The sequence below is a fragment of the Otolemur garnettii genome, unplaced genomic scaffold (genome assembly GCF_000181295.1).
Source record: "Otolemur garnettii isolate 467f Iridium unplaced genomic scaffold, OtoGar3 scaffold00011, whole genome shotgun sequence".
In the NCBI taxonomy this organism is placed as follows: Eukaryota; Metazoa; Chordata; class Mammalia; order Primates; family Galagidae; genus Otolemur; species Otolemur garnettii.
Window position 1 is genome coordinate 26,802,761 of NW_003852406.1, and position 22,326 is coordinate 26,825,086.

General features: G+C 53.8%; 2 protein-coding genes across 2 annotated transcripts; both read left to right on the plus strand.

Moving 5' to 3' along the window:
- Window positions 1-862: 862 nt before the first annotated feature.
- LMAN1L (lectin, mannose binding 1 like) lies at window positions 863-12,353 on the plus strand. Its single transcript, XM_003784672.1, has 14 exons — window positions 863-1,034; window positions 3,204-3,358; window positions 3,481-3,588; window positions 3,681-3,739; window positions 5,439-5,538; window positions 5,893-6,028; window positions 6,779-6,834; window positions 7,377-7,509; window positions 7,815-7,966; window positions 8,561-8,632; window positions 9,059-9,126; window positions 10,384-10,504; window positions 11,143-11,270; window positions 12,224-12,353. The coding sequence occupies exons 1-14, from the start codon at window positions 863-865 to the stop codon at window positions 12,351-12,353; spliced, it is 1,590 nt and encodes a 529-aa protein (XP_003784720.1).
- Window positions 12,354-13,415: 1,062 nt separating this feature from the next.
- On the plus strand, window positions 13,416-17,596 carry CPLX3 (complexin 3). Its single transcript, XM_003784518.3, has 3 exons — window positions 13,416-13,587; window positions 14,754-14,841; window positions 17,372-17,596. The coding sequence occupies exons 1-3, from the start codon at window positions 13,424-13,426 to the stop codon at window positions 17,594-17,596; spliced, it is 477 nt and encodes a 158-aa protein (XP_003784566.1). The 5' UTR covers window positions 13,416-13,423.
- The last annotated feature ends 4,730 nt before the right edge of the window (window positions 17,597-22,326 follow it).

The window sequence follows — 22,326 nt, forward strand, 5'->3', positions numbered from 1 at the left end:
CAGGTGCCTGTAGTCCCAGCTACTTGGGAGGCTGAGGCAAGAGAATCGCTTAAGCCCAAGAGTTGGAGGTTGCTGTGAACTGTGATGCCACGCACTCTACCCAGGGTGACAGCTTGAGACTGTCTCAAAAAAAAAGAAAAGAAACAAACAAAAACAAAATCACAATATCATAAATGACTCCTAAAAATTTTAACAATAATTCATTAATCAAATATCCATTGTTCAAATTTCCCCAGTTTTACTTTTTTCCAATAAGTGGGTTAAAATTTGGCTCCATAAAAGTCCACGCATTGCACTTATTTGCTCTGTCTTAAGACTCCCTTTCTTTTTCATGTAATGTATTTGTTGAGAAAGTGGAGGATGAGCTCTGGGGGATGTCGAAGAGACCAGAGCATCTCAGCTAGAGACAAGGGGAAGCTAGGAGAAGAGAAGGGTAGGTGGACGGATAGCCAGATAGTTGGAACATCCATAGCCAGAGAAAGAGGCAGGACACAGTGGACCATTCCTGCAAAAGGGAGGAGAGGCCAGGACTCCTGAAGGGTGGGTCTGGGCGTCCCTGAGTGCCCCAACAGCTGCTGGAGCTAAGGGGAGGTGGAAAGATGGCCTGTGCCAGGAGCAGGGGCAGAACTCAGATTGGTGAGGGGTCAGGCTGTCCACGTCAGGCTGAGGTGAGGGAGGGGCAGGCTAGAGAGCAGGCCTGGAAGGAACAGGATGTCTGAGTTGGGGAGGGAGGGAGAGAGAGGACAGGCCAAGCCCAGCTCCTGACCAGTCCCAAGTTCCTCCTACCTGGCTGGGTTCCAGGAGCCCCTCCCTAGCCTCACAGCTACAGTCTTGCACAGGGCCTGAACTCAGCTCCTGCACAATGCCGGTGGTCAGTGATCCAGATGCCTTGCTATGCCTTCTCCTGCTCCTGGCCCCCCATGGCACAGAGCAGGGGGGTCATCCTCAACGCAGGTTTGAGTATAAGCTCAGCTTCAAAGGCCCAAGGCTGGCGTTACCTGGGGCTGGAATACCCTTCTGGAGCCATCATGGAGGTGAGGGCAGGGGTGGGTACCAGCCATGCCCAGGGGCCCTCAGCATGCTAGAGGGGCTACAACTTGATGGGGAGTGGGTCTGCTAGGTACAGCCTCCACAGTGGACAGGGCCTGGGGCAGACCGTGCCAGGGGCTCAGGATCCCTTCCAGGCTTGTCTCCTGCTCCACTCCACTCCCAGTCTCAGTTTTCTCCTCTCTGCTCCTCTTCCCTAGAACTTCTCTCTCCTCTGCCTCTCATTGGACCCCTCCCCTTCTTCTGCCTCTTAAACCTATAATGATGAATGCATGCTGCCATGCTAGGTCCCAGGCACAAAAACAAGGCAGCTTCAACCAGCACAAACCCTCACTGTCCTGGCTCTGTCCTGTCAGGCTTATGGCTGTCCATGAGAACCGAGGGACCCCCTTCAGGGCATTCTCATGCCCAGCTGTTTCCCCAGAGCAGGCACTAGCCCTTCCTGTATGTGTGCTGGGGCGGAAGCAAGGATGAGAGCATCTTAGCCCATAGGTTCTATTCAGAGCCCTCTAAACCCAGACCTATGAAGGGGCTGTCTTCTGCCTAATCTTGTTCCAAAACCGATTTGTGATGACTTACAGGGACCTATATAATAGAGAGGTACTTAAATTATGAGTGAGCAAGAAGAATGAGACATAGGGTTAGGACGGACCATGGAATGAGTCCAGTTTCCAAAACATATGCTGAGAGATTTGTCCACCTCAGAATTGGGCCATGGATTTAACTCAAGAGCCTCCTAGCAAGCAAAGCAAAGAGAGAAAGAAGATCCCTGTGTATTTCTATCTATGAACTATAAGTTCTGAAAAATGGCAATTCCTGACTGAAGCCAGAACAAAACATCCCTTTGAGGTGAGAGGCTCTGTCAGTAGGGTCTTTCTTCCAGTCCTCCCTCACAGAGGCACGAGACGTGGATGGGGTGGGCTGTCTTTTGGTACCAAGCCAGGTGCTGCCACAGGGCCAGGAGGACAGAGTCTCCTGCTCTGGGTCTTGACACATCTAGGCTATTAAAGATCATGTGTAGGAGAGCACAGGTATATTCTCCAAGATCACCCATTGTCTACTCATTCATTCATTCCTGAGTCAGGCTTTGGGGGCCCACAGTCCTGAGCAATGTCACACAAACAATCCACAGAGCCGAATGCATAAGTGTAGCAGGCAGCAGACAATCCTGGCCACCTGCAAGTCACTGCAGAGGCAGTGGCAGCTTCCAGAGACCCCAGGACTTCAGGCTTTGCACCCTCCAAGCCCCCTGCCCCCTCTCCCTGGCCTTTGCAGGATAAACAGGATGCATTAGCATCCTCCAGAAAGTCCTGGCAGGGCCTGGGCCCTGGGCCAGGTTCCAGGCTGGCAGACCAGAGGGGTGGGGGAGCCAGCTAGAGTAGGACCTCTGAATTCCCTTCCAGTTCCTGCCAAATCTGCCTCAGTTTCTCTCCCCAAGGTTCCCTCCTCTCTTCTCTGACGGTAGGGTGGGCTCCTTTCTCCTACCCTACCGCCACCCACACACTCCACCCTTTCCTCCAGGTCAGTTCCCATCTCCACCCCTTTGCCTTCATGCTTCCCTCATCCAGGAATGCCCCCTAGCTCCCTTCCACTCCCAGGAGGCCCCAACCACATCTGACTACACTAGAGTGTCCCTCCAATCTCCCATAGCCTGGAGTCCTGAGCCTTCCTGTGGCTGGTCTCTCCTGAAGTGTTCTATGTTCTCTGGCCTCAGGCATTTCCTTTTCCCTCACAAGGCCTCAGTTTCCTCATCCCTCAGGAAGGGTTACACACACATCTCTCTTGTGGCAGAAAAAGCTTATATTTTGGAGTCAGATAGAGCTGAATTCCAGTCCACTCAGTTCCTTTTATGAGCTTCAGTTTCCTCATCTGTAAAATGGGATCTTATACAGACAAGACCATGGTGGGGCTTAAATGAGGATGCAGACAGGGCTGTCATTCATTGCTGTCCCCTGGCAAAGCCCCCCCACCCCAGCTGTTCTGGGCTCTCATTCTCACTTCTCATTGGATTTCTGCGTCCAACTGGCTGGCTGTTGTTTAGTGGCAGGCCTTGGCATTCTCATTCCTCCTCCTGGAACCCAGCCCCAGCCAATAAGAGACAGTGAATGGGAGCAAGGGTGTAATGGGCCTGGGTCCTGAGCTGCCCTGGTCCACAGACACTATCCTGGGCCTGGAAGAAGTGCGGCTGGCACCATCCATGAGGAACCGCAGTGGCGCCGTGTGGAGCAGGGCTTCCGTGCCCTTCTCTGCCTGGGAGGTAGAGATGCAGATGAGGGTTACTGGGCCAGGGCGCTGGGGAGCCCAGGGCATGGTGAGTGGCCCCACATAGGCTCAATGGTAAGGGAGGGTGGTGTGGTTCAGGGAGCAGGTGATAAGCTCTGGGGTTCCAGTGACCCTCAGGGACGCCTGAGCTGAGGGACTGGGAACTTGCAGGCTGTGTGGTACACGCGGGACAGGGGCCACGTAGGCTCTCTTCTGGGGGGCTTAGCCTCATGGGATGGCATCGGGATCTTCTTCAACTCCTCTGCTGAGGATATCCAGGTGAGTAGCAGTCTCCTGCCCACTTGCCCACCCATGCCTTAGCCTCCCTCCTGCACCCACAGCTCAGTCTGATTACCCCCCAACCCATGCAGAACAGCCCTGCCATTCGTGTGCTGGCCAGTGACGGGCACAGCCCCTATGAGCAACTTGGGTAAGGTCTATCTGGACTGCTCCTCACCACCATTCCTGGGCCGGGAGGGGGTCACAGTCATCTGTACCACCAACCTATGCCCTGCACCAATCTCTGGAGCTCCCATCCCTGCTGGCCTCTCACTCTGAACTGGTGGTTGCTCCCCCCCACCAGAAACCCCTCCACTCAGTTTCAGCTGTGCCTCCCTACACAGTCTCCTAACACTCACCCAGAGCACATGCATGTAGGGCTAACATGAGACCAGGAGGTCGGGCCACCTCTATGCTATTCTGACACCAAGTCCTGAGGCTGTCTGCCCTCCTTCATGGCCAGGACAGCCAGTGAGTCAGAGGTGAGGACAATGCCCCATTGCTAGGGTCAGAGGACCAGAGGGCTCACTCTCTCCATGCCCCCTTAGACTTTGCTTGCTCCTGCCTGGGAACAAGGAACCACCCAATAGCCCCAGGGGAAGTGACATAGGCGGAGGTCTGTGATAAGCGTTTCTATGCCCATTATCTCATCTCATCCCCAACATCTTTGACACTGGGAAGTATTAATCCATTTACAGGTAAGGACTCTGGGGACCAGAGAGGTGAAGTGACATGCCCCAGATCACAAAGCGGTGTGTGCAGGGCCGAAATTTGAGCCCAGACTTGCTTGTGGAGGATCCGTGCCCTTCCCTGAACCAGCTGCTCCTTCCCTTTCCCCAGATGACGTGGCTTCTGTCGCTCAGCACCGAGCTGGCTGCCTCCTCAGTAGCTGGGCCGGTTTGTCAGAGTCCCTCTCAGCAAACAACCCTCAGCTCATAACAATTAGGATAATTGCTGGCATTTATGGAGCTGAGCTTACTATGCGCCAGACGCTGTACCAAGCCCTTCGCATTCACTGTTTCACTGAACCCTCATAACCTTGTTATGAGGTAGTTTAAATTAGCCTCCTCTTTTTAAAGATGGAAACACGGGGTTTGGGAGGGTGAAGTAACTTGCCCGAGGTCACGCAGCTTGGAATGCAAACCCAGGCGGCTGCTCTAGCACTGCTGGCTTGTGTCTTGTGCCACCTCCCTCCTGGCTGAGGGCAGCAATGCCAGCTGCTCTGGTGTGGGCTGCCCACAGTGTCCCAGAGTTTCTGTACCCATGGCCTGTGGGTTCATAGAAACTCAGGATTCCGCTCTCTTCTTCTAACTCCCCAGAGTTTGCTGCGCTGCCCCTTGGGGAAGGTGGGGCTGGTCACATTGCCCTTGGCCACTAGGACATGTCCTGTGTCATCTCCCTACAGTCTAACCCATGCAGTAGGAAGGGGACAGACAGGCCCTACCCAGAGTAGCAAGACTGGGAGGGAAGGAAGAGGGGAGAGATGGGCGGGAGGATGAGGTGGTTGGTCAGGGGGACTGAAGGCAGAAAGCCCACTGCTGGTCCATACCTCTGCCCCCTAGGGAAGGGTCACAGGGAGGCCCCTGCTTCTTTCTCTGTAAACTCCCAAGTTTCGACATCCCACTAGGCAAAGCATCTTCCCTCCCTCCCTCTCTCCTCCTAAGAGAGCAGACTACAGCAAGAGAGATCCAAGGTAGATTACAGAAATACATCCCATACCAACTCACCCCTTCCCCCACTGCAGTGCCACCCCCATTGGGGAAGGCACTGAGCAGAGTGGTTTCCAGGACTTCCCTCAGTGACTGAGCCTTGGGTCCTATGTGGCCTGGCTGGATTTCAAGTGCCCGCAGGGATGGAGCCAGCTGGGTGCTGGGCTCCTGTCATCGGGACTTCCGGAACCAGCCGCACCCCTTCCGAGTAAGGATCACCTACTGGCAGCAGAGACTGCGCGTGAGTGGCCCCTCTTGCTTTTGGGGTCCTCCAGGTGGGGAGTACAGAATCCAATGCTCTGGGTTACAGAGTTGGTGTGTGAGTGCCCACAGCCCCAACAGACTGGTGTCTGTGACACAATGCAGGTTCCCTATCCTCCACCCCTACACAGACTCCTAACACTCACCCAGAACACATGCATGTAGGGCTAGCATGAGACCAGGAGTGTGAGTCACCTCCATGCCATTCTGACACCAAGCCCTGTGGCTGTCTGCCCTCCTTCATGGCTGGGGCAGCCAGTGAGTCAGAGGTGAGGACGAAGCCCTATTGCTGGGGTCAGAGGACCAGAGGCCTCACTCCCTCCATGTCCCTCAGGTGTCCAACAGCGGCCTTACTCCCAGTGATCCCTATGAGGTCTGTGTGGATGTGGGGCCCCTGCTTTTGGTCTCTGGAGGTTTCTTTGGGATCTCAGCAGCCACTAGCACCCTGGCAGAAGGATCCCACTGGGCAGGTAAGAGCAGGGTGGTGGGACTAAAGAATCTTCCTAAGCATACTGGGTGTAGGGTTAGCTACTTCCCCACCATGCTACCTGGGCAAGGCATGAGTTCTCTCTGGGCCTCAGTTACCACTGGGAGAAGTCATGTGTGCCCTAAGATTTGGAGGTCTCAAACTGGATAAAACAAGAGAAGCTTGTATTCTAGTGTGGGCCCCATGAGTGCCCCTAGGTGGGAACTGTGGGGCAGGTAGAATAGGGAAGAGGAGGAATATTTAGGAAAATGGAGCAAAGAGATCTGATGCAATGGGAAGCCCATGGAAGGCTCTGCAACTGGAAGGCAGGCAAGTGAATCTTTGATCGTCAGGATTATAGTCTTTAGACCCTGGGCACTGGGGAGCCATGGAAGATTTCAGAGGAGAAGAGTAACATGGTCAGAGCCATGCAAAGTTGCCTCTGCCAGTAGCAGATGTGCTCTGGGACCTGAGGGTGTCTCTTGGTTTGCTGCCATGCATGGCTCTAGTGCAGGGTATTTCAGGATCATCCACTTTTCTCATTCACGCGGGCCCACCTCTGCTGAGTGTGAGGTTCAACCTTCACAGCCAATCCACCCATCTACTCACCTGATCCTCATACCTGTCCTGTGAAGCAAGTAAGACAGGGTCAGAGAGCTGCCTCCCTGGGATAAAATGGAGGCTGGGGGTGAGGGCCAAGGAAGTGGGTTCTGGGTGAAGGGGTCTTATTTATTCCTCATCTACCTCCTTCCAGATGACCACGATGTCCTATCCTTCCTGACCTTCAGTCTGAGTGAGCCGAGCCCAGAGGTGATGCTAGCCCTGGCTACCTGGGAGTGGCAGGACCCTTCCCTCTCTCTCCTATTTCATAGGGCCCTCAGACCTGCCATTCCAGCCTTATCCCCACCTGTCCTCCTGAGCTCTGCGCAGGCCAGGCCTTGTGTTGGATGGTGCTGGGGGCCAGGCCCTGTCTTCAAGGCCTCTCAGGCTGGCTGGGCCAGGCTGTTATAGTCCAGAGTGATCACAGGGTCTCAAAGGGTGCAGGAGGCTGTGGGAGCACAGAGAAAGAGTGCTCCTCCATGAACCATCCAGGGGATGGGGAAGGCTGCCTGGAGGAGCTAAGATTAGAGGAATAGAGGAAGAGCAGCATGTATGGCCCCGAGGCTGCAGCAGGAGGGAAGGGTGTGGGGATCTGAAAGGGACATAGTTCAGAGGGCTGGAGACTACAGGGCTGGGTTTCTAAGCTGAGGGCTCTTCCCTGGTGTGCGTATTTGGTCAGGAAGGCAGACTGGGCTTGTGGGGGAGCCTCTAGATCTGTAGATTCCGCCCAACTTTCTGTCTTCCTCCCCCAGCCTTCCCCTCTGCCCTTCCTGGAGATGGAGCAGCTCTACCTGGAGAGGCAGTTGGAAGGGCTGCAGGCAAGGCTGACTCTGGGCAGCAGGAAGGACATTACTCCACAGCCAGCCTCTGAAGCACTAGGAGATGGTAGGGACCCAGGAAGTGGGTAGGTGGGCCAAGAGCCCATCTGAATCATTAGATCCTCTTCCCTTAGAACCAGGAACCGAATCCTTTAACCAATGGGAAGATGGAGGCCTGAGGAGGCCATATCTAAATGGCGTGTCAGACCTAGGTGTTCTGTCCCATCTCTATAACACAGACACATTTTCTGGGGGAGAGTCTTGGAAGCAGCAGCCTCACCTCTGGCAGCCCTCTCCAGGGTGCTCCCCAAAGATAGGCTCTGTTGCCCTCACCCAACTGGCTGCCCATCCCAGTTCTGTCCCAATCCCCAGAGGAAAGGCTCTTTGACCTGAAGGAGACACTGGACAGACACAGCCAGATCCTCAGGGCTCTCCAGGGTCTCTCTCAGCAGTTGGCCCAGGCTGACAGGCAATGGAAGCAGCAGATGGGAGCCCCAGGCCAGGCCAGGCCTGAGGGAGGCTGGGTAAGTGACTCTTCTGGCACCCAAGGCTCTACCTGCAGGCTCCAAAGAGGAGCAAGTCAGGAACCAGCCCTCCAACAAGGTCTGGAAGGAAGGAGACAGGGATGGCATGCTGCCGATCACCAAACCTGGCAGGGCAGCATACATGGACATCTCTGCTTTCACAAATGCCCACAGAACCACAGGGCTAGGGCTGGGGAGAGGAGATGCCAGGTATTTAGATTCGGGTCTGTAGATGAATGACAGAAATAGACTAGGTGCTAATTTGCATGTAGCTTCGCAAGTGATTTGCATACAGCTTGCTTAATGCTCAGTTGCATGAAAATCCTCATTTCAACTCCACTGCCAGCTGGCTCCTCCCCTGGGGAGTCAGGCCTCAGGTCATGCTCAATTTGGGGGCCTGAGAACTAAACTCAGCCAAGGTGTTAGGCACTGGGCAGAGGGGCCAGCAGTTCCTGCAGGCTTTGCTGGGTACTGAAAGCCCAAGGTTTTAATCTTATGTCCTTGGGCTAGAGCAGCTTAGGTTGCACTGCTGCAGAGGGGAAGAGGGGAGGGTGCCCATACTCCAGGGCCAAGCTTCTCCGATCCTCCTTCCAGGCCCTAGACCCCTCCTGCCAGGTGCCATCTGCCCCAGAAGAGGATGGCCCCCTCTCCAGGTCACTCAACAATGCAGGGACCCAAACACAGGGTGTTGACCAGCACTGGCCCCAGCTTGGATTATGCCTTTGTGCTTGTAGCTACCTCTTCTTCAGGTTCCTGGGAGAAGACGGGCAAACAGGACAGGACTGGGCCCGTGTCCCCTTCAGGGGATACAGCCACTTTTAGGAAGGAGAGGGATTTTGAAAAAGCCCAGGAGTGGCCATTGTTGGGGGATGGGTGGGAAATCATCTTTGGGGAGAAGGGCTTGGGGTACATGTGCACAGATCCAGATGAACAGGGGATCAAATAAACTTAGTGCATCCAGAACAAGGAGGGCCCTAGTAATCTGGGAAGGCCTCTAGGAGGAGGAAGCTACCGTACTCTGGGAGGGAATGTGGGCTCTGAGAAAAGTGGGGCTTTCCCTGCGCTCTGAATAAGAGGCTGGTCCTCCTGTAGGACTCTGTCAAAGTCAGTACCCTGCTCCGTGGACAGCAGACTCTGCTCCAAACCCTGCAAGAGATGCGGTAAGGGATGGGAGGTGGAGGGGGGACTGCGCCTTGCTTCTCTGCCTGAAGTTCCTCCATTAGCCTTTCATTCCTTTTATCATTTCTTGAGCACCCAGCACAAATCCTGGCAGTTGGAAGTGCTGGGGTTGCAGTTAAGTTTGTTGATTTGACTTGAATTTAACTGTATCAAGTTTGAAGTTTTGAAAGTCCTCATTCAAAAGCAACTCTCTGGCCAAGAGTGGTGGCCCGTAATCCCAACACTCTGGGAGGCTGAAGCGGGTGGATCACCTGAGCTCAAGAGTTCAAGACCAGCCTGAACAAGAGCAAGACCCTTTCTCTACAAAAATAAGCTACATGTTGTGGTGGGTGCCTGTAGTTCCAGCTACCTGGGAGGCTGAGGGAAGAGGATTGATTTAACTCAGGAGTATGAGGTTGCTGTGAGCTATAACACTAGGGCACTCTACTCAGGGCAACAGAATGAGACTCTGCCCCCCCACCCAAAATAAAAAGCAACTCTCTCTGGGAGAAGCCCAATATGAAGGCCCCCATGGGACGTTCCCACCCCAGGAAGGGTTAACAAATCTGAACCTTCTGGAAAGAAGGGATTTTTTTTTTTTTTTTTTTTTTGAGAGAGAGAGTCTCACACTGTTCTCCAGGCTAGAGTACCATGGCCTCAGCCTAGCTCAAAGCAACCTCAAACTCCTGGGTTTATGTGATCCTCCTGCCTCAGCCTCCTGAATAGCTGAGACTACAGGTGCCCTCCACAATGGCTGGCTAAGGGATGGGACATTTTGATGGGGGTTCTTGGAGGTAGCAGAGCCAACAGCAGGCCAGTTGAAGGAGATAGTCCCTTTGTTTTCCCCTTTCAGTTTCCCTGCACCTCACTTTAGGCTAGGCCTCTGGAGCTACCTATAGAGCCCTGGGGAAAGCAGAGCCCTGGGGATGCTAGGGAGAAGGAAGCTGTGCCTAAAGCCTAACACTTCTAGATCTGAGGGTGGCAAATGGGAGGAAGGAAAGGAATTAAATCCCCTGGGGGTCGGAGCTGGAAGGCAGAACCCAGGGGAGGCTGGGGTTGAGACTGACAGCTTTAGAGAGATCCTTACCTGAGCTAAAGGATCTATGTCTCAGGATTTATGAAGAAGGTTTGGGGTGAAAAGACCAGTCCGCAGGAACAGGCCCATGTGCTACCCATGGGAATTATAGAAAAAGATTAAGTGATTTGGGTGCAACCAGAAGGGCTAATGAGTCATCTCTTTTGGTTCCCACCCCTACTAGGGATGCAGCTGCCCGCATGGCCTCAGGAGCCCAGGTCTACCTGCCTGTGGGCACCGAGCATCACTTCTCAGAGCTGGACCAGATCCTGAGCCTTCTGCACAAGAATCTTCGGAGCCCAGGGGTGAGGGGAAGTAGGGGGTAGCAGGAGACCCATCCTGTGGTCCAGGCTCAGCCACCTTTCTTCTACCACTCCTGCTGCCCCAGGACCCCCTCACCTTTGCCCTCCCTGCCCAGCATCCCTGAAAGGCACAGCCATGTCTGTGTCTGTGTGTGTCCACATGCAGGGACACTGAATTTTCTCTCTGCCCTCTCTGCACTCAGGAGAGTCCCACAGACCTAGCACCAGCAGGGTCCTGGAGATCCCTTGGTCTAACCCCCAGTGACCGGAAGGGAAATGGGCTGGGCTGTGCCCAAGGTCATTCAGACACAGGTGGTGGAGCAGGCCTTCCCCCTACGCCCCTGTCCCACCCCGCTCTTACACTTGCCCTCACTCCCGCCCTGCCTTTAGCTCTCTACTTCTTTTCTCTTCTTTTGAGCCTTTGGCCCTTGATGATCCCAGTCCCCAGGCCTTCCCAGCTGCCCCTCAGATGGAGCCATGGGAGCTGGAGTGGGGGAGGCAGCTTTGTAGGTTCCTGGATGAAAGCTGGTGTACCTCTAGCCTGGGGGAGGGAAACAGAGCACATGCATGGCCCAGAATCCATGTCTCCTTCCTCTTCTGGATGAGAAGCTGAGGCAGGAATTTACACTTGTCCCTTTCAGGAAGCAACCAAGGCTCCTGGTGCACCTGGCTGTACTCCAGGGACTTTCTTCTCATGCCTGGGGCCAGGCATCTTCCTGTTTTTCCTCCTCGTGCAGACTGCAGGCTTCTTCTGCTATGTGTACTTCAGGTGCGCCTCCCTGTGGGCAGGAATTCACACTCCACCTGGCATCTCCTGGTTCTGGGCTCTAGCCACTCAGTTTGAGCAGAGGGCACTGAGGCCCACAGGAGGCCTGCCCAGTCCCCAAAAGGCAAAGAGCACAGTGCAAGCTAGGACCCATTCTTTCACCAGGAACATACTCAGCCTCCAGCTCCATCTAGGTCCTGTCCTCCCAGAGCTCACTCTATAGAGTGTGAGACTGACAAGTAACTGACAGTATCACCCAGTCAGTGCTATGATGGGAGGAAGCTCAAGGGCTATAGGAGAGCAGGAGAAAACAATCCAGCTTGAGGAGACCAGGGAATTGGCCTGGAAGGGATATTTGCTATGGGTCATCAAGGTGACTAGTTTTCCAGTCTAACAGGATATGTAAAGGCATGGGGGGAGCAGCATGAGAAAAGGCATAGAGGCATGGGGAAAACTTATTTCAGAGGAAAAGTGGCGAGTTCAGTTTGTGAAATTGGGCAAAGAGAATTGAAAAGGTGAGGTGGTCACTATTTTTGCTTGGTGAGTATTTGCTAAATGAATGTGCACCATCTAGAGACCTAGTTGTGCTAAGATCCTCACAGATGGGTCTGATGGTCCTTCCTGGTGGAATTTCAAGACAAGAAGAGTCATGTAGGCTGGGATGGTCCTGGAGGAGGATTGAAATGTGCTAAGCTTTAAAAGGCACAAGGTGGAAATGATCACAGACTATGCACATGCATAGGAATGCAGGGGTGGCAGTCAGCCTGAAGCCACCTACGCAAACCTTAAATGCCAGCAGGAAAGTGTGGATCTTTTGTAGCAGGTCAAAGGAGACATAGAAGGTCCCAGAGCAGGGGAGACTGTGGCACAGTGAGTGTAGTCAGGCCACTGTGAGAGTCTTGGTTTCAAAAGCCCAGAAGGAAGAGACCCAAGTAACCTTCTGTCTCTGGCAGCAGACAGGAGCTGGACAAGAGCCTTCAGGAGTGTTTGTCCACAAGCAGTCTTCCCCTGAGCTCGGCAGCACACATCCCTCGGTCGCTAGGGGCTCTGAGGAGGCAGCCCCTACCTCCTGGCATGCATGCCTGACCCCCCAGAAGCAGGCAGTTGTCTGGGGGATGGAAGAGGGCCTGACTAGCACCCTCTGTCTCTGGGGCTCAGCTCCTCCCCACACCTTAGGTTTTGGTGACCTCCCGCCAGATTAAAGGTGATGTCCCTTTGCCTGTGCTTTGATATGCTCATTTACCTTCCAACTTCACCTTAATCTCTGTGAAGCCTTCCACCTCTTCTGGGTGGGAAGCTGGGAGTGGGCTCTGCTTAGTCAAGGAGACCAAAAGACCAGATATCCCATAGGCTTTGAGCCCTGGACCTCAGAGGGAAAGGAAATCATAACTCTGTCTAATTTTGTCCACAAATTCACCCAGAACAAGGAGCAGTGTCTCCCAGTGTCCCTCATGCCCGGGCCCTGCCAGCATCACTGAACAACTCCCCTACCCCCACCCTCTGCCGCTCCAGGGGCAGCAGGGCAGGCGCGTGACAGAGGAACTCTGAAAGGCCAACTCATGGAACCATAACCGGGATTCCGGCTCTAGCCCTCGGTCTCCCTCCCTTTCCCAGCGTCAAGCTCTTTGGGCAGCTGCTGCGTTCAGTGCGTTGGGGGTGGGGGGAGCTGGGAGAGAATGGGATGGGGCCCACCTGGATTTTTACCCCTAGCTGCTGCCCAGATCTTCCAGCTGAAATCCTGGCTCTCACTGACCCAGGAGAGAAGAAAGTTGGAGGAGGGTAGTGAATAGGGCTCCAGACGTGTATGAGCTCAGCCCCTTTCCCCAGTGGAGCGACCCCACAACCGCAGGCCCTAATCCGCTGTCAGCAGTGCCCAGTGGAGCTTGGCGTTGATGGAGGCACGTGGGGGAGGCGGGAGCGGAGAGCGGGCACGTGGTCCAGCCTTCTCAGCCCCGTGCATGCCCCCCGCCCCCCGTGAGGAGGGGTTTGGGGAGGTGGGGGCGGGCCCAGGCGGGGGCGGGCGGCGGGCGGTGCAAAGCGTGGGGCGCGGGCCCGCGGCGGGAGCTGTCCGCGAGCCCCAGTGCTGAACTAGGTGAGGACGTGCTGGGTGCTTGGAGCGTGGTACCAGGCGCCCAGGGCCCGGGCCAGCGAAGACCATGGCGTTCATGGTGAAGACCATGGTGGGCGGCCAGCTGAAGAACCTCACCGGGAGCCTGGGGGGCGGCGAGGACAAGGGGGACGGAGACAAGTCGGCGGCGGAAGCTCAGGGCATGAGCAGAGAGGAGTATGAAGAGTATCAGAAGCAACTGGTGGAAGAGAAGTGAGTGGGATCCCTTCCTGGCTCCACCGACCCCTCCACCCCGCACACACTCACGCGGCCTCTCTGCCCACCCCTGAGCCGGCGTCAGGCTCCAATCTCCCCTTCTCTACTTTCCTAGACACAGTCAGAGTCTGGGAGGTGTCCTCTGGGCTGCCCCCAGACCCACCCCGTCTCAAACTAAGAACAGAGCTCCAGCTTCATACTCTCGCCAAGGGGGAGTGGGGGCAGGGGCAATGGAGCCTGGGATTGGGGAGAGGGGGTGCACGTGCATTTCTGACAAGCCAGTAATCCTTTAATCCGATCTGGTCCCAGCCGCCTATGTCTTCCAACTGGAGCTCCTCTGAGCCTGAGGATCTTAGAAAAGTGCTGCAGCCAGAGGGGCTCAGAATCACGGAGATAGATCCTGAGATGGGGGCACTCATAGATACTGAGGCTGTGTGCCATCAGGGCTGGGACAGAGAGGAAACGGGAGCAGAGTTAGGGGTAGGGCTAGACTACTCAGATTCTTATTAGCTGGGCAACTTTAGGCAAGTTAACCTTTCTGTGCCTCCATTTCCTTTTCTGGAAAGTGGAGATAGTAATCATAATCTATGCCTTATATATTTATAAAGATTAAACGAAAGTGCATGTAAACTGTTTAGCACAGCACCTGGAAGTTGGTAAATCTTCACAAATGGTAACTATTATTTCACCTAATCTTGATAACAGTTTTGCAAGTTGCAAAATCTTTATCCCCATTTTACAGAAGAGGAAAGTGAGTGTCTTACCCCAGGACATACCTAAAATGGTAATGTAGCTGGGAGAACCCAAGTTTATCTCTAATAACTTCCCTACATAACACAGCTTGTCAGGGAGGGAGGGAAAGAAAGATGGAGTCAGAGGGGACAAATATTAGGGTCTGCAAAGAGAGCCAACCAGACTGATACCCCTTCCCTCCTGGCTCAGACCAGCAGCGGGTACAGAGATGAAGCTATAGGGTGCTGTGATGGGTGAGAGCCAACACAGACTAACCTAGGCTGGCTGGGTTACACCCTCATGATACCCAGGCTGGCTACATACAGAGACCAATGCAACAGCTGCCGGTATTCAAAGACCCCGATACCTTCCATTGCAGACCCCCACTTCTCTCTGCCCTCACAGTGACTCTATCCCTGGTGTCCCCACAGGATGGAGCGGGATGCACAATTCACACAGAGGAAGGCAGAGCGGGCCACACTGCGGAGCCACTTCCGAGACAAATACCGGCTGCCCAAGGTAAGCTGGCCATGGCTACAAGGTGCAACCAGGACCTTGAACTCCCAACTCCGAGTTTTCTTCACCCCAGTCTGGACACTGCAGTTCTCAGCTCTAAGACTCATAGGGAGCTTGGTTAAATCCTGTCCCTCTCTCACTCATTCACTTTTCCATTCATTCATTAACTTACAATTAACCACCCTCTGCCAAAGACCAGGGTTTGGCACTGAGGCAAGCCCAGTTCTCAGGCACTGACAGGTTTGTGCTCCTGGAGCTGATCCAAGCCTCTTCTTTCCTCCACCCCCCACTTCCCCAACCCCAGAAAGCAGTAGATTTTACAAGGAGTGAGTGATTTTGGAAAACAGACTTTACTGCAGGAATCAGTGCTCTTAGGGCTTCTGAACATACATGGAAGTAAGGGTGGGGAGAGAAGACCACACCTTGTCTTTGTGCCACATATTTGACCTTCAGGTCCTCACCTAACACCCCAATAATGCTGCCAGGTAGCTATCACCCACATCTACAAATGACCCAGTTGAGGCTTGGAGAGATTAAGGGACTTGACTAAGGTCATACAACCAGTGAGCCATGGAGCTGGGGTTAGTCCCTGAGCCTGTCAATAACTGAGCTTGCACTTGCTCCAGGACCCCAGGCTGCTTTCCAGGGTATGGAGTCTGCCTGCAGAGAGCAAAGTACCCCCCTTGGAGGGCCAAGCAGCCAGGGAGCTTGTCCCAGGAGCCCCCTGCTTCTATGCACCCCCTGATGGACTGCAGCACCTGATGGACATGGTGGCTGCTCCTTTTGCCTAAGGAGGGAACTCAAGCACAAGTCACTCCCAGAATAGTGTGCCCAGAACTGTGCTAGCCTCTGAGGGGAAAATATAAGTACAGTGCTCTAGCACTCCTGACCTGATCTTTCACTTGAATTGTGAACATCACCTTCACTTATTGAACAAATATTTACTGAGCCCCGGCTGCCTCTGATTCCACATAGGGCACCAGTCTTTTGGAAGTCTCTCAAAGGGGAAACTAGTCCAGAAAGCCTGCCTCTCTGCAAACTCACCTACGGATGGATGCTTGCACTAAATATTTAGGAGATACAATTCCCAACATCAGGGAACTCTTGAGTCCAATAGATGAGGCAAGACTTGGATGCAGCTGAGTAGGACACAAAGTGGAAAGCCCAAGGCCCCCCAGAGGGAAGGGAAATGCAATAGCCGTCAGTAGCTGCCATGCAAAGAAAGGACAGATATTGGAATAAGTGACAAGGTTTAATTCTAGTTCTCCCACTTCTTAGTTGTGTTATTTATTTATTTATTGTTTCAGGTTAATTTGAGGGTACAAAGAATAAAGTTACAATGTTTGCATTTATTAGGTAGAGTCCCTCTTATAATGATCTCCAGGCCCCAAGAGGTATGCCATACACCCTAACATTGTGCCCTTTAAGTAAGAGTACACCCATCCCCCTGCCTCCTCCTCTCTCCCTGCCCCCTCTTTCTCCCACACCCACCTTGAATTTAGTTTTCCTCTTATGTGGGGGTGTATTAGCTCATCTACTGGCTTCATATTAGTATTGAGTACATTGGATTCTTGCTCCTCCATTCTTGTGATGCTTTACTAAGAAGAATGTGTTTGAACTCCATCCACGTTAATACAAAAGATGTAAAGTCGGCTTGGAGCCTGTGGCTCAAATGGCTAAGGCACCAGCCACATACACCTAAGGTGGTGGGTTCAAATCCAGCCCAGGCCCGCCAAACAACAATGACGGCTGCAACCAAAAAATGGCCAGGCATTGTGGCAGGCGCCTGTGGTCCCAGCTACTTGGGAGGTGGAGGCAGGAGACTCACTTGAGCTCAGGAGTTGGAGGTTGCTGTGAGCTATGATGCTATGGCACTCTACCCAAGGGGACAGCTTGAGACTTTGTCTCAAAAAAAAAAAAACCCCAAAAATGTAAAGTCTCCGTCTTTTTTATGGCTGAATAGTATTCCATGGTATACATATACCACAGCTTGTTAATCCATTCCTGGGTTGGTGGGCATTTAGGTTGTTTCCACATTTTGACACCTTGGGCAATTTAAGTTACTTAAGTAACATAAGTAACTTAAAGTATTTGCTTAAGTTATCTGAGCCTCAATCTCCTTATTTGTGAAGTAAAGATAGCAATATTACACTAAGAATTAAAATCATTCAGTTCGGCATCTGACATTTAATAGATGTTTGATAAATGGTTCCCATCATTATTGCTGGTTATAGTCAATACATGACGAGCTGACTGTAACAGTGTGACTCCCAGGTCCTTTTACTTTGTCTTTATGCACTGTGATAGTCCTTCAGAATCTCAGAGTGAACTAAGATGAGATAAATGTGCAAGGTCTCTATGTCCAATCATCAAATACTTGATCCTGGGATGGGAGGGTAGGGGGTGAGCTCACTGGAATATGGGGTTCAAGAATCTAGAGGCCTGGGAACTCAGTCTGGGCCTCCCTTTCCCCGCTCAACTCTGGGTCCTCACAAACCTTCACCACCACCACCCCCTCACCTCTTCTCTTCAGAACGAGACAGATGAGAGCCAGATCCAGATGGCAGGTGGAGACGTGGAGCTGCCCCGGGAGCTGGCCAAGATGATTGAGGAGGACACAGAGGAGGAGGAAGAGAGGGCCTCGGTCCTCGGGCAGCTGGCCAGCCTCCCTGGCTTGGACCTTGGCTCACTCAAGGACAAGGCCCAGGCCACGCTGGGGGACCTCAAGCAATCAGCTGAGAAGTGCCACATCATGTGACCACTTCCCTGGAGTTGCCCACTGGGATGGCCAGGGGGCTGGGCCCACATGAGGGCCAAGAGTGTGTCTCAACTTCTAGGGGCCCATACTCAATGTGGGGCTTTGTGTTCCCTGCCCTACCTGAGCCCCAGAACCCTTCTCATCCGTACCCCAAGCTTGCCTTCTGGGCCCCTCCCTCTCCACTGGAAGCAACGTCCCCATTCCTCACCCTGCCCCTCAGGATCCACTCCCTATACTTAGCCTGTGCAGCCTCCTAAGACTGTAGGATTAGGCCCATTTCTCTGTGCCATGGCCCCAAGTTCCTGCATACAAGGAGGACCCATAGAGACTCACAGAGGATACAAAAACTCTGGCATGAGCAGAGGCATAAGCCACAGATGCATCCTGGCACACACAGACACGTACGCAAAGTCCAGCTCCCCTGGGTACCCAGTGCCTCCAGACACCGATACTCAGATACTCTCAGAGGACTTTGGACAGATGCTCTCAGCAGACAAGAGGCCTGAGTTCAAGCTTCTACCTTTATTGTCCTTGAAAGTCATTGCTCTTTCTGGGCCTCATTTCATCATCTGTAAGATGGGAATAGACTGGATAATTTCTAAGATTCTTTCTGGCTTGGCCTCCCTGGCCTCGCAGAGCCCAGCCCACACCCCTCCTTGGGCAGGGCAGCAGCTGTAGCCATAGACTCCAGTAGCTGCCACTGGGGGCTCTGGGAGCCAAGTGACGCCATGCAAGGGGTGTAGTGCCAAGGAAGAAGCTGGCACCGAACAGTAGCCCAGACAGCTCCAGGCCTTCTCTGGGCCCAGGGCCCAGCCAATTTTTATTCTGTTCCTATAGAACTCTCTTCTGGATTCTATAGCTGGAATCTCCTCTCCTAGCTCAGTGAAAAATAAAAATCCCAAATGATGTGCCTATCTTCCCACATCTGACTGACTTCCAGGATTGTGGAGTTCATAGCCTGCCATGGAGGTGTGCTCTTTACGTCCTTATCTGGAGCTTCAAGAGAGGGGGACACCTGGTGCTAGGAGTGGAAATGTCTTATGTGGACCCCCTCCTGGCGCCAGCCCCTGTAAGATGCTCAAGCCCTATCCTCTCAGGGCCCTGGGAAAGGGAGGGGTCTGGGGCCATGACCCTGGACTTTGAGGAGGCTGTGGCAGCCAGCCGGATGGTGCCATACATGGGGCATTGCTGAGACCACAGTGGCAGGCTAGGCTCAACTACAGCTGTCTCTGGCACCTTTTCCTATACCCCTGTCACCTCGGAGATGGAAGATGTAAAAAGAAGGCAGAGAAACTGCATTCCAGCCCAGCATAGCTGTGTGACTTTGAACAGATCCTTTCCCTCTCTGAGCCTATTTTGCTCCTTGTCAAATGAAGAGTTCCACATCTCCTACACTTGAGTAACAATAATATTGTTTCAAAGGGTGACCATTTATAAAGCCTTAGGCATGTGATAGGCCATATCAATAAATGGTAACTAATTCTTTAAAGAAATGAAGAACCTACATCTCATCCTGCTCACCTGTGGCAGAGGCTGCAGGTAGAGAGGGTGTATCCAAGAAACCAGCCAGGAAGCTCCCCAAGCAGGTTATCCCAGGGGCCTGGGCAGGAAGAAGGTGCTACAGGCCAGCTCAAGGTACCCCCTTAGGGTTTGGGGCCCTGGTTTGCTGCTGAAGCACTGGCCTGTGGGGAAACCAGCCAAGATTTATAGGCAGGAATAGCCATCAGAGGACTTGGGGTGAGGACAAAGTTTCCATTAGGTCTCCTTTGTAAAGTAAGGACAAAGAACACAAAACCCATGAACTAGGTAATGTGGGGGTGGGACAGGGGAGAGGGCAGGGAGGGGGACACGGGCCCGGGATTGGGGCATGCTGCTTGGGCTGTCATATTTGGTCTTGTTCTCCTGAGCATCCAGAGAAGGGACCTCAGCCTCTGAGCTGTCCCCAGGCTGCTTCCTGACCTTCTCCAGAGCTGGAGGAGACCCAAGCCAGAGCCCCAAGCTAGAGGTGGGTGGGTCATAGGCTGCCTCGGCAGCGTCAGCAGCAAGGCCCACGTCAGCAATCCACCCTCCAGGGCCTTCTGCCTAATGGGATTGGACAGACCCCTTCTCCCTCAGCGCTTTGCAGGGCTGAGAGGGAGAGGCAGGGGTGGCAGCAGCAGGAGACTGGGAGACAGAATTCACTGAACCCTGTCAAAGCAGGGCTGCCTGGGGCCCAGGGTCAGGAACTAGGGAAGGCTGGAATGAGGTGATGGCAGCTCTGGGGCAGAAGGAGCCTGTTCTAGACACACGCAGAGATGGGCAATGCCTGCAGGCTGAGGGCTCCCAGCTCCACTGGCCTCTTGGGCTGCCCCTCTTGCTCCCCCTCTCCATCAGCCTGTGCCCCTCTCATCTGTGTCCCCTCACCCTTGCCTCATACCTGGCTCAAGAGCTTTCCTGCACCATGCCCTCAGCTGGGGGCTGACTGATTCAAGTGGACCCCCTTGTCTATACCCACCCCCAGCTCCAAGCCCCCAGGCCCTGGATGCAACACCACCCTTCCTATCCTGCTTCTACTGTCTGACAACATGCTCTGTTACTGGTCCACCAATCTGGTGTGATGGGAAGGCCACGAAGCCACCCAAACTTCCCTTTTCACAGTGCCTCAACCCCCCACATTTGTGCCGTATAGTTTGGACCCTGAGGCTGGGCCCACTCCTTCCTTCTTTGCTCTCTCCCTACTGTTCTTTTTCTCTCTTCCTTTCTTCTTTTTTTTTTTGAGAAAGTCCCACTATGCTGTCCTTGGTAGAGTGCCATGACATCACAGCTCACAGCAATGTCAAACTCTTGGATTTAAGTGATTCTCTTGCCTCAGCCTCCCAAGTAGCTGGGTCTACAGCCACCCACCATAACGCCTGGCTGTTTTTTGTTTGTTTGTTTGTTTGTTTGTTTTGTTTGCTTGTTTGTTTTGCAGTTTTAGGTGGGGGGGGGGTTGAACCCACCGCCTCTGGCATGTGGGGCCGGTGCCCTACTCCTTTGAGCCACAGGCACTGCCCACGCCTGGCTCAAGCTGGTCTTGAACACGTGAGCTCAGACAATCCATCCACTTCAACCTCCCAGAGTGCTAGGATTACAAGCGTGAGCCTTGGCGCCCAGCCTTTCCTTCTTCTTCACCTTGCAGGCAGTCTGAGGATGCAGGAAGTATCAAAAGGTGGCGAAAAAGCCCTCCAACTCTCAGACTCTTTCAGAGAATGAGGGAGGAAAGATGCTAACCTGTTCTCCACCCCTCATCCTCAGGGGCTCTGGCTCCACAGCACAAAGAGCTTCAGGGAGTCCTGCCCAAGGAGCCAGTAGTCCTCTTGTCCTGCCTCCCACCCACCCAGAGATCTCAGGCCCAGCTCCCAGTGGGAAGAAAGGTGCGGAGATAACGAGATAACAAGTGACTCTCCCAGGGCCAGGTGGTTCCCAGGGAGGAACCGGAGAGGGTGACCAGGGCTTGCAGCACTGAGGATCTGCCTTCCTCTCCACAGCCAGATGGTCCCTCCTCAGATACTGGAGGCCCCAGGCAGGCACCGGGGACATCTGGGGCATGTTCTTTGCTAAGCCGAGCTGCTGACAGGCCTATTGACCCAGCTAACGCTCAGCCCTATTAGGAGCTTCTGTCCTGCTGCTGCACACCAGAAGCTGGGCTGGGGGTGGGGAGCCACAGAGCCCACTGCTGTGCCTCTAGCCCTGTGCCTTCCAGGTAGAGCTGTTCCCAGAGACTGTGTGAGGCTTGGGGAGGGCAGGGGAGCCAGGGTGGCCTGGGTCCACGAGGCAGCAGTATTGTCATGGCTGCTCAGCCACGCTCAGCAAGAGCTGTGTATATGCCGCTATAACTGTCTATGGGATCTGCAGGCTCTGTGAGCTTGCACCTTATCCATGTCCTGTGTGCCTGTAGGACTTCAAACGTATGGGTGTGAGTGTGAGCTACTCTGGGTGACAGTGGTCACTGGTGTGCCCATTCCCTCATCAGTGCTGGCCCATCTCCTCAGAGGTGGGGACAACAACCTGGCCTCTGGGGACAGGCTTTCCACATGACCTCCTGCAGGAACAAAGATTTGATGTTCTTTCCTGAATCCCCAGTAGGTCTAAGAAGGGGCAGACTGGGCACAGGGACAGCTGTGTCTCTCAATCTGCTCCAGAGGCCATCTGTTTCTCCTAGCGGTGGTGCCACAGGAGACACAGAAGCCCAGGCTTGGGTGCTCTCCCAGCATGGCTCAGTACAGGCTCTGAGCTTAGGGGACTAAGTGGACGTGGGGAGGACAGGGAAGGGGAAGGTCTCCTGAAAATGGTGAGAGGTGGGGAGGAGGGCAGTATCTGCCCTGCTTTGGGTACTTTCAAAGTGTTGAAGGTGAGAGGTGGAAAGCCCTGCTCCTAAAAGGAAAAATATACTTTTTGAAAAATTGATTTGCATGTTTTCTATTGGCCTCTGCCATTAGAAGAGAGCCCTGTACAGATAGCCTGTGTCCTCTTGTGTACCAGCCTTCAATTGGGCTGCCTCCCTGCTTGGCCACAGGTCCAGCCTAGGAGCCATCCAAGTGCTCTGCCCAGGGAGGGGCACTTTCCAGGGGTTCCTCCACCAGCCTCAGATGCCCAGGCCTTTCTTGTATCTAGTCCTCCTGTGGGACCACTCCTTACCACCCCAACATGTGTAAGAACCTCAGGCCCCTGTTCTCAGCCAACCAGCTATCACAAACAAGCAGGGTCAGTGG

Coding starts and splice junctions, on each gene's coding strand:
- LMAN1L (XM_003784672.1), top strand. CDS start 863: ATGCCGGTGGTCAGTGATCCAGATGCCTTGCTATGCCTTCTCCTGCTC. Junction 7,510..7,814: donor CTCTGAAGCACTAGGAGATG/GTAGGGACCCAG, acceptor CCCAATCCCCAG/AGGAAAGGCTCTTTGACCTG. Junction 7,967..8,560: donor CCAGGCCTGAGGGAGGCTGG/GTAAGTGACTCT, acceptor TCCTCCTTCCAG/GCCCTAGACCCCTCCTGCCA.
- CPLX3 (XM_003784518.3), top strand. CDS start 13,424: ATGGCGTTCATGGTGAAGACCATGGTGGGCGGCCAGCTGAAGAACCTC. Junction 13,588..14,753: donor AAGCAACTGGTGGAAGAGAA/GTGAGTGGGATC, acceptor GTGTCCCCACAG/GATGGAGCGGGATGCACAAT. Junction 14,842..17,371: donor ACAAATACCGGCTGCCCAAG/GTAAGCTGGCCA, acceptor TCTTCTCTTCAG/AACGAGACAGATGAGAGCCA.